General features: G+C 35.4%; 1 protein-coding gene across 1 annotated transcript in view; it reads left to right on the top strand.

Moving 5' to 3' along the window:
- Positions 1 to 350: 350 nt before the first annotated feature.
- Positions 351 to 14378, top strand: part of uacab (uveal autoantigen with coiled-coil domains and ankyrin repeats b) — a 73185-nt gene continuing 59157 nt past the window's right edge. The window contains exon 1 of the mRNA XM_087261359.1: positions 351 to 571. Within this exon, the coding sequence (XP_087117485.1) occupies positions 524 to 571 (48 nt within the window). The 5' untranslated portion in view covers positions 351 to 523. The remainder of the gene's footprint in view (positions 572 to 14378) is intronic.

Raw genomic sequence — 14378 nt, 5'->3', positions numbered from 1 at the left:
TTATATTGAAAATCACTACACCACACAGGCTATATTGTAGGCTTTATAACATTTCTTAGCTGAACTGTAGCCCATGACTCCACCCAAAGCTGTCCAGGTGTTGATATGAAATAAATACTTTCCACAATCTATCTCAAGTCTCTCTGACTCTGTATCAAAGTCCAGCCTTTTCCAGGTAAGGGTGACGTCAGGCGCACAGCATCTCCTGTTGTTCCCTGTTGCAATTTCAAACGCTGCTGGGACCACGAGGAAGTCCCGTCCCCTCTGACGCCTGATTGGTTCAAGCATAATTTATTCCACTATTCCCTGCTTGCATTGGGCAACGCCGTTGTCGGTTAGGAACTGGGTCCAGATAAGCCTGGTGGTGTTTCGCGTCAGGTGAAAATCGCTGTGTCTTGTTGGACGTTAAAAGTTGTTGTTTTTTTACGTAAACAAACCAAACCGTAAACCGCAGCTGTTGTTGTAATATATTTAATTCTTAACCTACAACGTTGCTCTTCGTTTATAAAACCAAAAGGACAACATGAAGAGTTTGAAGTATCGGCTGAAAAAGCATGAAGTTACTATCACAGTAAGTGGCGAGTTTAAACAGATATTCTTGTTTTGTTCTATGGAAACTCTCTGATGAGAAATTGTTTTTTTTAGTTACTTGACATAGTTGAATCACTTCATTTGCCTTTCGGTGTGTTATATTATGTACTACTCATAGTTTTGTTCTCAAGAGGCTTTACGCAGATCATCCGGCGTCAAGGCAAATCTTTTGACACTTCATCATGTGTCACATCCACTACAGGCCAGAACAGGGCCACCGAGTCTTAGTGCTGCACGATTTACGCTTTTCCTGAACTTTGGGAAACTTTAATTAAACTCGCCTCTCACTGTAAAATCGTCTGTTGGCTGTGTAAAGACGTGACCAGGGTTCATTCTCTTGTAGGATATCACATTCAGCTTTTGAAATTGATTAAAGTTTCCTTTTCTTGAGTGAAACATGCGATGAAAAAGTAACACTAACAGCTTTAATTCAGAAGCAGCTGATCCTTGAAATCTTCACCCTCCCTTCTTTTTTCATTTCCATGTCAAAGAGTCTGGCACACAGAAGAGTGTGGGAGGCTTGCATGGGGGTTAGTTATTGACGAGCTTTTATTCAAGGGGTTTGTCTTGAATTGGCTTTAAATGAATGGGATCTCGGTGTGTGGGGAAGATGATTCAGAGGAAACCGATGTCATGTTCACTCAATATTTAATGATAGTGTGCTCTTGCTCTGAGCTGTTTTGACTCGATGTCTCTTTGACATGTGAGATAGAAGCACTTACAGACTCTTTCAGAGCCAGACTATTGTCACTGGTTGCCCTCTAACTTGGAGCACAAAGGATCATGGGAGCACACCCTCTCTTTTTGTGGTATGTCAGTGCTGTAGATTCTTTCAATGGCTGCAGGAGTTCTTTCAGAGTTTCAATGCTCATTCAATACATTTACATGCACACAAGTTGTATATTTGTCATATATATATATATATATATATATATATATATATATATATATATATATATATATATATATATATATATATATATATATATATACATATATACATATACACACACACACACACACAAACACACCTTGTGTGCTTGTAAATGTACTGAATGAGCATTGAAACTCTGAAAGAACACACACACACACACACACACACACACACACACACACACACACACACACACACACACACACACACACGTATACTGTATATATCTCAAACAATTGAAGAATTCTTAAATCCCCTGAATTATTAGCCCTCTGCCCCTAAGAGAACACATTTTTTCCAACACATTTCTGAACATTATAGTTTTAATAACTGATTTATTTTGCCATGATGTTAGTACATAATATTTGACAATATATTTTTCAACACACTTCTATACAGCTTAAAGTGACATTTAAAGATTTACCTAGGTTAATTAGGTTACAGTAACAAGGCAGGTTTGGGTAATTACTTAGTCAAGTTATTGTATTCACTTTATTCTTTGTGCTTGAGCGGGCACAGCAGTAGAAAGCGAAACCAAATGCCAAATCCTGGAATTTTTTGGAGATTTCCCAAAAGTCCCAAAAAGGCGTGTCTTTATGGGTCTCTGCAGAGAATGCAAGTTTACCTGTGAGAGTGTTGACGGTTCATGTGCACACAGAACAAAACTGCAATAAGTCAGAGAAGTTTTCACTACTTAATCGATCACAGGTTTTTGGTTATATTGGGCAGATAAAAAAAACATGATGATAATAAAAAGTATGACCTAATATTAGTAAAAAAAAATATATATATTTATCACCACATATATCTGGGCAGTCATTAATATACCTGGGTGGCCCGCCCAAGTAAAGTCTATGTGTGGGAAGCGCTGTATTTATTAAAATATAATATAATATAATATAATATAATATAATATAATATAATATAATATAATATAATGTAAACTCACACAAAAGTGTATATTAGAACTCTATTACACTGGTTTAAAAATGTCTTATTTAGTGCATCACTTTTTTCAAAATAAGCAAAATAGGTACAGTAGACGTATTATAGTGGTCAGGTCCAATTATGTGTTGCTGTCATTCAGAAGAAGATGTGAGAATTCATTAGTTTTGTGCTGTATGTAAAAAAAAAAGTTACTTGTTTGCAAGTAGTGTACACTACAAAACAATTATGATGTGGAACATCTGCAATAGGGTTGGGTGATGTCGACCAATTTGTCATCGTACGATGTCAGTCCTGCAAATGCATAGAAACTCCTGGAACTTCCGGGAGACTTGGGATGTCTAAATATCATATTTAACAACTGTAGTGAGATGCGCTCCAGTGATACATCCTTCATAAACTCTCCGACGTGCACTGCTCTCTGCCTGGAGTTTAGAGGAGCGCATGACAGCGTGCATCTGTGTCTGTGTGTCTGAGTGTGTGGGGTCACGTGACGTGCGTTTTTAGTGGACGGAGGGCTGTTCAGAAATGCTAGGTAAAACGGTGTGGATGTGGATCATTTTTGTTCTAAAATGCCATTTTAACACTAAGACGTACTAGTGTAAACTGTGCCTGAGTGTGTATTTTTCGCAAGCGGGTTTGCAACGGGGCCGGGGCAATAGATTGTGATGTCGGCTCAGCATTGTGTTGTCTATTGGCCATCGGCGATGGATGATGGCATTGACTATCGGCCCAACCCTAATCTGCAAAATCTTTTAACAACCAATGTGGTCACACAGCTCAAAGGCTGCCATAGCAAGGAATATGACATGTTTAAGCTAAATTCTTAATGTTAATATGAAACATTCAGAAAGTTCAAGTAACCTAATTAAGGATGATACTTTTCGTAATTCTAGTTACTCTGAAACAGCTTCTTGAAATGGGGAAATATTTTTCTTTGTAATTGGTGAAATTCATTAATTTAAAGAAACAGAGAAGCACCAAACTGTTATTGGCATGATTGGTGGTCATTGGGAGAGAAATTTGTTAGTGGTGGATGTTTGCTCCAGACAAAGAGGATTTTGTATAATATATAGACAAGTCAAGCAGGAACTAAAAAGCAACAAAATATTTTTGGAATGACGAGGAAACTTTGAATGAAATGCTACAGTATATAGACATTTTTGTCTCAGAATTTACATTTTGCAATTAATTTATTTTAAAGTTTATCCCAATTTACTAAATATACGGTAGCCTACAATTCATGTCAAGAGCGAATCCCTTGCATTTCCGGAAGAGAATAGCAGAACAAAACATATGTTGCAATAAATAAACAAATAATGTGTATCTGTAATATGCTGATGTATATAGCAAAGAATCTTTCAGTAACTGTGGAGCAGAGTTGTCAAACTCAACTCCAGCGAGACCACTGTCCAATAAAGATTGGCCATATCCCAAAAGGCACCCTAACCTTTTTGGTGGTCTTCAGTTTTGTGAGGCAATCATGTTTTGTCTGGTAGAAATGCTCATCTGAGTCATACCTGCAAACATCCTTCTGGCTAAAGTGACAAATCGGACACCCTACAGTCCTGTGGACTTGACAAACGACAGCTATTTTCTGCAAGACTGCAAGTGCACTTGAAGTGTGCCATTTGGGACAGGGCCTCTAGTTTCTGCCCTGTTCCATCACGCATGCCTGTGGTTTTCAAATAAGCCTGAAGGACTTGATTAGCTGGATCAGTTGTTTTTGAATAAAGTTGATTGAAGGGCTATATTTCTGTCATCATTTCTTCAAGATAAATCAAACTTTTGGTTTGGTTGAATGAAGTGCTTGCGACTCTCGGTGAAGATCAAGAGATGAAGTTTTTGTGAAATGTACTTGTTGAGTGAGACCACAGACGTTTAAATCACGAGCTACAAACGAGTATGTTTGTGGTAAACCAAACAGTGATGCTCATTCACAAAGAACCATGCAAAATATGCAGTCCTATTATTATTATTATTTTTTTTTTCTTTGTCTCAAAATAAATAAAAAAAAACTTTTTCACCAGAGGACCTAAGTAGCTCTACTTTGAATAATTGAGTTTAGGGCTACACAATATATTGTTTCGGCATTAATACTTCAAAGTGTGTGTCTGCAATAGTCACATCATAACATCGCAAGATATGCAATGTTAAGTTGGGATTATAGTTGGTCAACAATTGAGTATACATGAGATTTGTGGAGTCATTGTAATGCAAATGATAGTTTCACTATGTTGTGGTTATGCACGTGTTTTAAAGGCATTTCAAGAAAGTGTCAACTTTCATTCAGGCACAATAACGTAAAACGTTTGCAACTTTAATGAAGAAAAATTTGACTGATACAATGAAGACTATATATAGTGTTATTTTGCATAACTAAATTTCTGTATTTGAATACTGTTTGACTCTTTGGAAAACCATAAGTAACTGTTTATTTACTTTTTTTTCTGTGCTATATTGTAATTAGTCTTGCAATTTTATTTTTATACAAAATTTACACCCTTTAAGCCATCTGATGAAATTGGATTGCAGCAAAACAAAATATCACAATGTAAAAATTTTCCAATATCGTGCAGCCTTAATTGGGGTGGTCTGCATAAAAATATAGTAAACAAATATTAGTGTACATTAATACGTGAAGATTAAATAAATATAAAACTTAATAGTAGGGCTGTGCAATTAATCGAAATCGGATCACAGTCGCGATTTGAAATGTTGCGATTAGCTAATTAGCTAAGTATTTATTTCCCCCCTCCCAGAGCAAATGCGTGACTGCCATCTTTGTGTGATAGTCTTACTAGCCAATTGAGTGAGCACACTTTTAGTCTGGCCAATTTTAACTTTTTTAATCTGCCTCTTATAAACCAGGTTAGTTTTTTTGAGTGTTCTTTATATTTATAATTATTATTATTTTTGTTTTTATATAATATTATAAATGTATAATAACACACATTATCTCCCTAATTTGTCAATTTGTCTCCTCGTGTTTGCGTGGGTTTCCTCCGAGTGCTTCAGTTTCCAAAGACCTGTGGTATACAGTAGGTGTATTGCATATGCAAAAATTGACTGTGTGAATAAGTGTGTATGGATGTTTCCCAGTGATGGGTTGCAGTTGAAAGGGCATCCGCTTCGTAAAACTAATTCTGCATAATCATTCCACTGTGGCGACCCCAGATTAATAAAAGGACTAAGTCGAAAAGAAAATGAATGAATGAATCTCCCTAATTTATTTGAGTTGAACTTGTTTACTGAAAGGAAATTTTATTTGCTCTAGAGAATAATAAATTAAATTTTTGAATATTTAAAAACAAATTTGAATAAATGTTGGAGTATGTTAATATATTTTCAGTTTCTTTTTTTTTAACACTGCATTTTAGCAGTAAGAAGCTACGATATTATTACTATAAGATTATTGAGCTGCATTTTGACTACAAAATTAGACTCAAATAAAAAAAAAAATTGCAATTAGATATTTTCCCCAAATTGAACAGTGTTCAGGTTTGGAATTTGAATATTTAAACGTAAGCGAACACTTCATATTCTTCACTGTAAAAATAAATTAATATTTGGTGAAGTTACAAAGGTTGTAGTTTCTTGCAATGGAATGCTCTAAACTTGATTGGAATGTTTACACAGAAACAAGCCATTGGAAATGATAAACTTTCATTTGCTGCTTATTGTTAATTCATATTTAATAAAATCACACTCAAAACTGTAGTGCCTGCCTTCCCCTGCGTGGTTTTTACTGCATTCAATACTTCCTGCTAATGCATATTGGCCATATTTAAAAATGATATATTGTGCAGCCCTACCTAAAAGTCACCAAGGAAAGCTAAGTAGGTTTGCAGCAATTAAAGGAAGTAATAGTTGACAGAACTTTCAATTTTAAGGGTGAACTGACCCTGCTGATAAGGTTTAAGTACTGCAGCGCACTGCCCTGTTTGCATTCTACTCCACTTTGTGTTTAAAAGCATCAAGTGTTCAAGCTGTGGTGTTTCTGCTCTTTGGAACCCTTAAGGCTTGCCTGAGGCCAGAATTAAATGAATGCCCAGTGTCCCAATACTGCATCTCTCTCAAAGTTTCTGTTTTCACTATTCATTTCTATGAACAATCTTACCTAAAGCTATACATCCCTAGAGACCGATTTTCCCAAACCTTTCAAAATTTATTTATTTATTTAGTTGAGTGTGAATTTCGTTGTTTACTTTTGATGACATCTGATTGATGATGATCTGACTGTGATGAATAACAACACAGAATAGTCTCCTGTTCTTCTTTGCCTGTAGTTTATACATGGCTGTCATAAATTGCTTTCAAAATTGGCTATTGATTGATTAATGATAGAGGGGAAAAGGGTATGCTAGTGGAGTTTCTATGCTGAATCACTGAATGTGTTTGCATTACAAATAACCATTTTAAGGGCTTCTTTGTTCTCCGGCTGTTAAGTGTGTGCTGGCACCGGAAGGCAAATCAGGCCAACTGTACAGTGCTTAAAGGGAGATTACAAAGCAAAACAAACAATAACAACAACCACACACACAAAAATGAAAATTGTCATTGTTTATTCACCCTCATGCCATTTTAAACCTGTATGACGATTTCTTTCTCTTGTGAAACACAATAGAAGATATTTAGCACTTGACAAAAGCTCCAAGCTTTAAGTGAAATATTTTTTTTGCATAACTTTGCTCAATCTAAATCAAATGTAGACAACAAATATAATTAGCCATGCCCCTTATGGACGAACTTTAGAAAAAATTCTAATTCAGGGTTTTGATAATGATTGAAAAGCTTTAATTTCATAATATTATGCTTTGCAGTGTAAAATGCATTCACGCTACCTCCTAGGGCTGGGTGATTGATCGAAAAGCAAATGAAATAGACATTTATAACCTGTAATCAATCAAATTTTTCAAGGTCAATTTTTTATTTACTTTCTCTATCGTGTGTTGAGTCTTGTAACACTGATCTGTTAAGGCTAATTTATACTTATATTATACTTCTGCCAAGCACACACGTACTGTCTGGCACAGCCTTTGCATACCCGTGCATCTCTCAAATTTTTTTCATTGCACATTACAACAACCTGTAGCTCAAGCTTTGTGATTAGAGTTCAGACTGCATGATTTTCAAAGCAGTCGTGTCACAGATGTTTTCACACTGCATGACTATCTGGATTAGCGTTTTGTCGCTGCTTTGTTTACACTGCAAGATAGATCGGCGACAGGGGCTTTTACAATGCATGACTTTACAATAGGAAGAATCGCCGACAACTTCGTCCAAACTACGTCTCACAGCCAAAAACATGTAGTATATCTTTTGTTATTAACTACATAACAAGAAAGAAGCCTTTAATGAGGTAGAAAATGTACATATTTGCTCACCTGGGTTTAAAGAGAATTAGCAATTTCTCCTCAGCTTTCTTTTTTGACCCTGTTGTGATATTGCTCGCATGACATGTCAAACAGACACGAGTACTCCTGCCAAATTTCCACTAGTTTTATTTGGACATTTCTTGGGTCCAAAATAATAAACTGAAAATGAGCTCCCTCAGAGATGCTGCTATCTCATTGGCTGGAGCCTATCGCCGATATTATTTTCAGTCAACTCATTTCACAAGGCATGATTTGAATCGCAGACAGCTCCTGATATTTAGCACGCCAAATATCTTACAGGCATCGGCGACTCCTCTGCGATTCTCTCGAATCACGTCTTTTCATAGTTCGAATTGTGTGATTGTCACTCGCGTGAATGAGCACCAATTTGCTTGTGATTTTATTTATTTTTTATTTTTTAATTTTTTATTTATTATTATTTAAAAAAAAATTTTTAAATGTTTTTTTTTTTAAATATTTTATTTATTTATTTATTTATTTATTTTTTTTAAACCTGTCGGCGAGTCAAAATCGGGGCTAAAATCATGCAGTCTAAACTCTGCATAAGGCAATGTGTGTTTTAATTTCAGTTGTTCAACTTTGATGTTCAATAAAGAATCATAGATAAAAAATTGTGTGTGTTTACTTAAATTATTTTAAAGTCAAGTAATGCACCCTCAAAAGTCTCACTTGTAATATGTGAGAATATTCACTATACAAAACTTGTCAGTGAACTATAAGCAAAAACCAAATATAATTGTTTATTAATTTTAATCAAGATTTTGATTTTAGGCTAAAGCGCCCGCAGCCCTACTACCTCCTAAGAATATTCATAAAATAGTTAATAAAATAGTTAAAAAATAAAAGAATATTATTACTCACAGTTGTTTTGTTGCTGCTCATGGAATTGTCAATTTTAACTTTGTCTGCAAATAAAAAGTATATATGAAGAATTCAGATGCAAAATCCGCTAAACACCATTTCCACCAAAAATGGGCTAGTGACATTGAGCGAATGCTTTAGGCACGTAGTACATGAATTGCACAAACCTGTCTGACTGACACTAAATGGTAAATGAAATCACCCCTTATCTCAAAACTAAAAAGAATTATAAAACACAATGTACAGTCGGAAGTGTAGCATGCATTCATCTTTTGTTTTTGCACAGTGACTTTGAATGAGACCGATTTACTGTGCATTAAATGGCAACACTGTTTTAGGATAGACAAAATTAAGATGCTGTTGTTTTATCCCACATGGATGCTATCAGGATAGACAAGAAAAGGAAAAGAGACCAAGAACGCGAGTATGGTATGAATTAATGGATGACAGCTTCTAAAATTAAGAGACATCCTATTTTTGTCCATTAGATCTACCTTGTGTTTTATTTGCTTATTAAAGCTATTTAAAAAAAAAAAAAAGAGAAATATAATGCATAAAGCTAAACATTAATTATATTGCTTCATATTACTTATATGTCTGATAAGCTTTTTATATTAATGCACAATGCACATATTGATGTTTCACAATGTTTTTACACTACATTATTTGTATCTAACAAGCTTAGTATACAATGCTTACAATGTTTACATTGCTCTACTTACATTAAATCTATATCCCAAATATCAGAAATGACAACAGATTGTTAGAACTTTATTAATGTCCATTTTAATGTTATTAATTAATGGACTTACTTGACAGTTTTCATTCATTAATTTTCCTTCTGCTTAGTCCCTGGTTTTTCAGGGGTTACTAGATTTATGTATTAATTTGAGATGTTTTTTGTAATGCGTTTTATGTTTGGTAAAATGATTTCTAATAGCATCTTTAGTGATTTTCAACTTATTATAATGTCTTGTCCTATTAGGTGGATTTAGAGGTTTTTGCACAAAAAGCACTTGTAGATTTAGCTGGTTTTGCCACAAAAGAAAATTTACCTTGTTAAAAACCAGATTATTGTCTAAAGTACAATAAAAAAAAAAAGTATTTTATTTACTTGCTTATAACCTTATCATTACATATAAAATAAAACTTCTGAATCTAATCAGAGAAGCCTAATAGAAAATACTCATTTACAAGAAAAGAGGTCTGATGGATTTAGAGGGTTTTGCATCTAAACTCTTCATATATTATTTTTTTATAGTATGGTGGATCACATTTAACAGACAATTAAAATGTAGTTCATCTTAAGTCGTTAAAATCTGAATTTTTAACCAGCTTATCTTTGATCAAAGTAAATGGGTATTTCCATAGTCTGACATTTAGTCTCCCATTATGTCAAGATTAACAAGGGGATAATCCATGCCGTGAGTGCTTTTAAATGTAGGCTGCGATTAGGGTGGTTTTAAACTGACTAGACCTACCTGAGCATTACACTGTTTACATACAAACCATTCAGCCAATCGGAATCTAGATTGTAAAGTAAAATACAGAACTAGGTATAAAGAGTTTATCAAAGATAAATTTTGAAAATAATCACCTGGCACTCTAGTGAATCCCAAAATTGTTCAGAATAAAAAACATATTCAATTTCTTCTCCTCCTCCTCTTTTTTTTTTTTAATTGACTGGTGGGAGTACAGGTTATAAACCTGGTGTATCATGATTTGTGGCTGTTGTGTCTCTGAAAGCTTTGCTATGTCCGTGTCTGTAGTGCCCACTGAGCCTCTCTAAAAGCTTTGCTGTGTTAAGCCCGGGCCCCCAATGTAGTGGGAAACTGACAGTGAGGATTGAAGGTTATTCTAGGATGAATAAATGGCTGGGGATTAAAGGCAATGGGAATCTGTTGTAGTTGAAAGCCCTCGGGCTTATATGCACCCGGAACCCTGTCATCAGTACATGGCCGAGCTTTTGCTATTACAGTAAAATGAGTTTTCGCTGAACTGTTTGACTAACACGTAGTTGCACTCCAGCTCTCTCTTCGTTCCTCAAAGAGAATTAATTTTGGCTTTGATGTCAAAAATATTGATTATGTGGAGAGAGAGAGGGCGAAGGCTTTAATTTATTCAAGTGGAAAAGAAAATCACCTAAGCAAGTCGATTTGTAAGTGTTTGAATTGCACATGATGCTATAATTGGCAGTTTCTCTTAGATAGGAAACATATAAAAATGTTAAGGTTTACAGTGAACACATTTTAAAATAGTTTTACATTGTAATCATTAAGAAGGCACTTTTTTCTAGAGTTACCTAAAAATGAGGAGAATAAAAGCATTTAAGGGGCCGATCACACCGAATGTGCTTTTCTGTTCCAAAAACGTGACAAGGCGCACCACACTGCTTTTTTTTTTGTTTGCCAAAGTTGGAAAAACTTTACTAGTACATTAAAAAAAAAACAAAAAAAAAAAACTTGTTCATGCAGGCAAGAGCGTTACGGAATCTTTCTAAAAAAGACCATTCACACATCTATTTCTAAATACTTGTAAATTCTGGCATAAAGTAGAGATTAAAGGTAAACAAATAGCGGTTTATCATCAGCATTTTATTGTTTTTTTTTCCCCCACTGTTGGCATCAAGAAGAAACATAGAAACTTCATATGACTAACATCTAGCTGCTAAATGGGTCTTGAAAAATATTCAAAGGTTTTTATTTTCATAAACTGCGCAGATGTAAATGCGTCTGAATGATCTGATTGGCTGGAATAGATGTCTCACTTATTAACCATGGATGCACTTTTTACGGCAATATTCCTCCTGCGTTCACAGGTAATGTTACAGCTTCTCTTTCCAGAAAATTGCCAGAACAAATTTAACTGTATTTTCAAAAAGGGCCTCTTCACACATACACCCCTTTCAGGAAAATTGGAAAATCTGGAAAGGTCTGCATGTATGAAAGGGGCTATTGAAAAAAGAAACGCGGTGTGCTTTTTATATTGCTAGGCAACAGAAACTCCACCTCTGCGTGTATTTGACTGGACATTAAAACAGTGATGAGGCAATCTAACGGTTTGTGTTACCGACGTAACACCCTTTTTTCAACTGCGAGCGCACAGCATGTAACAGGAATAATGCAAAGAGCACAGGGCGCATAAGCAGCATGCAGAAGGGAAAGGTGCCTCTCAACGCAAACGGCGTGCTTCAGTGCGTTCAGCCCCTAATTCAACAAAAGAGCAACAATACGCAGTTCTGAAAATTTGTTGGTTGTGAAATTCCCAGTTAGTGTAATGCGTTTATTTTTTAAATCTGTGTGAAAACCAGTTTATAGATTAGGAAATGTTAGTGTTAGAAGGTCAAGTGCTGGTGAAATAGATACAGTATCTAGTGGTTGGTGTTATGTAATGTGCATTTATATAGTGCATTTATTGTGTATGGCCATACACCTGAAACGCTTCACAGTCGTGTGGGTGGGTCTCTCCACACTACCACCAGTGTGCAGCGTCCACTTGGATGATCCTATCCAGGTGCTGACCAGTCTCAGCCCTGCTTCGCTTCTGTGAGTAACCGGTCTTGGGCTGCTGAGTGATATGGCTTTAAGTGTTGCAATATGAAATGGTGATGGGTCATTCTTAACGAATCTGTTATGTGACTCGAGAACGATGAGTCCTCTCATGGAGTGATTCGTTCATTCACACATGCACACATTTGTGCAGGTGGAGGAGACGATTAGTTAATATTTCGAGTCCTCTCACGTGATAAACGAATGACTCAAAATCGATAAAGACAGAAGCCAATCATATGCATTTATAGTCGGAAAAAGATTTAAGATAATGATAATAAGATAATGTCTTCAAATAAAGTTTTCAAAACAACTTGCATGCCTGATCAAATAGACTATGCATAGCTAGATGGCTTCAAATATTATGAACAATCTGTTGGCACAGGAACCAGTTTATGTGCTGCATGTTCAGTTAATGGAAGTTCTGTTTGGTGCGTCTTTCAGCCTAAATATTTTTTTTTCCTCTGGTTACTTGAAATTATTATTTCTCTAACTATCTGTAGATAAAAAAAGATTTGTGTTTTCTGGTCACCATTGGATATGTGGATTTAAGGCTTACAACTTAAAACAAAACTCATAGACTCCAGTGTGTCTTTGTGACCAGGTTATGTTGTAGCATATTCTGTTATGTAATTTTTTGTAGATTTTAAATGCTGTCACTAGATATGTTCACATGGACACTTTTCGAGGAATCATACTTCTGATTAACTGAATTTGATTTAGGGCTGAGCAACGAAGCAAAATCTCTTATCACAATGCAAGTCATCATGATTTCAGGATCTATTTTTTGTGAAGTAAATTTTAAGAGTTTGTATTTGCTGATTTTGAAAATTTAGGAAGTTTAAAGATTGATGTTTCAATCTTTTATGCCTTTTGATCTTGAAGTGCAGAGCTTATCAGCATGTTTTTGGTCGTATGCAGACTTTCCATCGCTCTTCCTCATTCCTCATTCTGTTTTTGCTGAAGTCATCCGAAGAATGGCTTGAAAAGCAGAGAGAGAGAAAGAGAGAGATAAAGTGGAATGAGCTTATATATGTACCAGATGTTATCCAGTTTTATGATTGGCGTAAACAGCATAATATCTGCCATGTGTTTGCACCACCCATTTGTTTTAAATGGATTTTACTCCTCCCCCCACTGTAGTGGAAACCGTATCTCTTTATCTGACCCACTCTCACTCACTTGGGAATGATATGAAAGGACAAGTGGCATTTCTTGCCTCACCCTTTCTAAGATCACCTTACACCTCCGAAACAGCCACTTTCCTGCTAAAGATTCCTTTCAAGATTGTATGCAGATGAATTTGAGGATTCATACCTTATGGTGTGTGTTAGCTAAATGATTTCATGAAGTAATACTTTAATTAAAATTGAATTTCTTTTTATTTGCATGTATTTCTTCTACACTTAGCTACAAAAACCTATTCTGTTTCAATATTGTTTTCTTTGCCTAGTCTCTGAGAGCTCTTGCTTCTGGGGGCTTTAAAGGCAGTTTTGCTTGTTAATCAGTAAAGCAGCTGTTTTTCTGTTGAGCCACACTCTTCTGCTTGCCCACACTCGTCTTGTACAGTATGTGTTCAAAACAAGTACAAACAACACTCGTCTGTGACTTTGATGTATACTTTTGAGCCCTTGGTAAGGCATGGAACTCTTCTTTGTCTATCTTCATCTTCCTACAGTGGGTTCAGATAACTATATGTGTTTTTTTTTATCCACTCTACTTATTTCTTAGTTTTTTTCCCCCTGCCTTTTCCCTAAACACTAGAAAGCCAAAAAGCTTAGTATCCATATCTTATGACATCATTTTAAGATATTTAAGGCATTCCTGGTATTCAGTCTTTCACATATTGTGTTTCACTCACTCCTAACTCAAACAAAGGAAAGAGTTTTATGAATGGTCCTGAATTTGTATTCGTTCCTAACGTCAGTAAAGGGAGAGGAAGAATGGAAGTGAATGAAAGCGATTTGAAAGGTGTAGTTCAACCAGAAATAACAATTTGTCATCATCCGTGACTTGTTCCAAACCTTATTGACTTTTTTTGCTTTTTCTGTTGAAGAATATTTCAATTGTATCTTGAAGAATGTTGGAAATCTCTATAAT

This window comes from Danio rerio, chromosome 7 (assembly GCF_052040795.2).
Source record: "Danio rerio strain M-AB ecotype USA chromosome 7, GRCz13ab, whole genome shotgun sequence".
NCBI lineage: Eukaryota > Metazoa > Chordata > Actinopteri > Cypriniformes > Danionidae > Danio > Danio rerio.
Note: the sequence above shows the minus strand (reverse complement) of the source record. Positions and strands in the feature narration are given on the sequence as shown.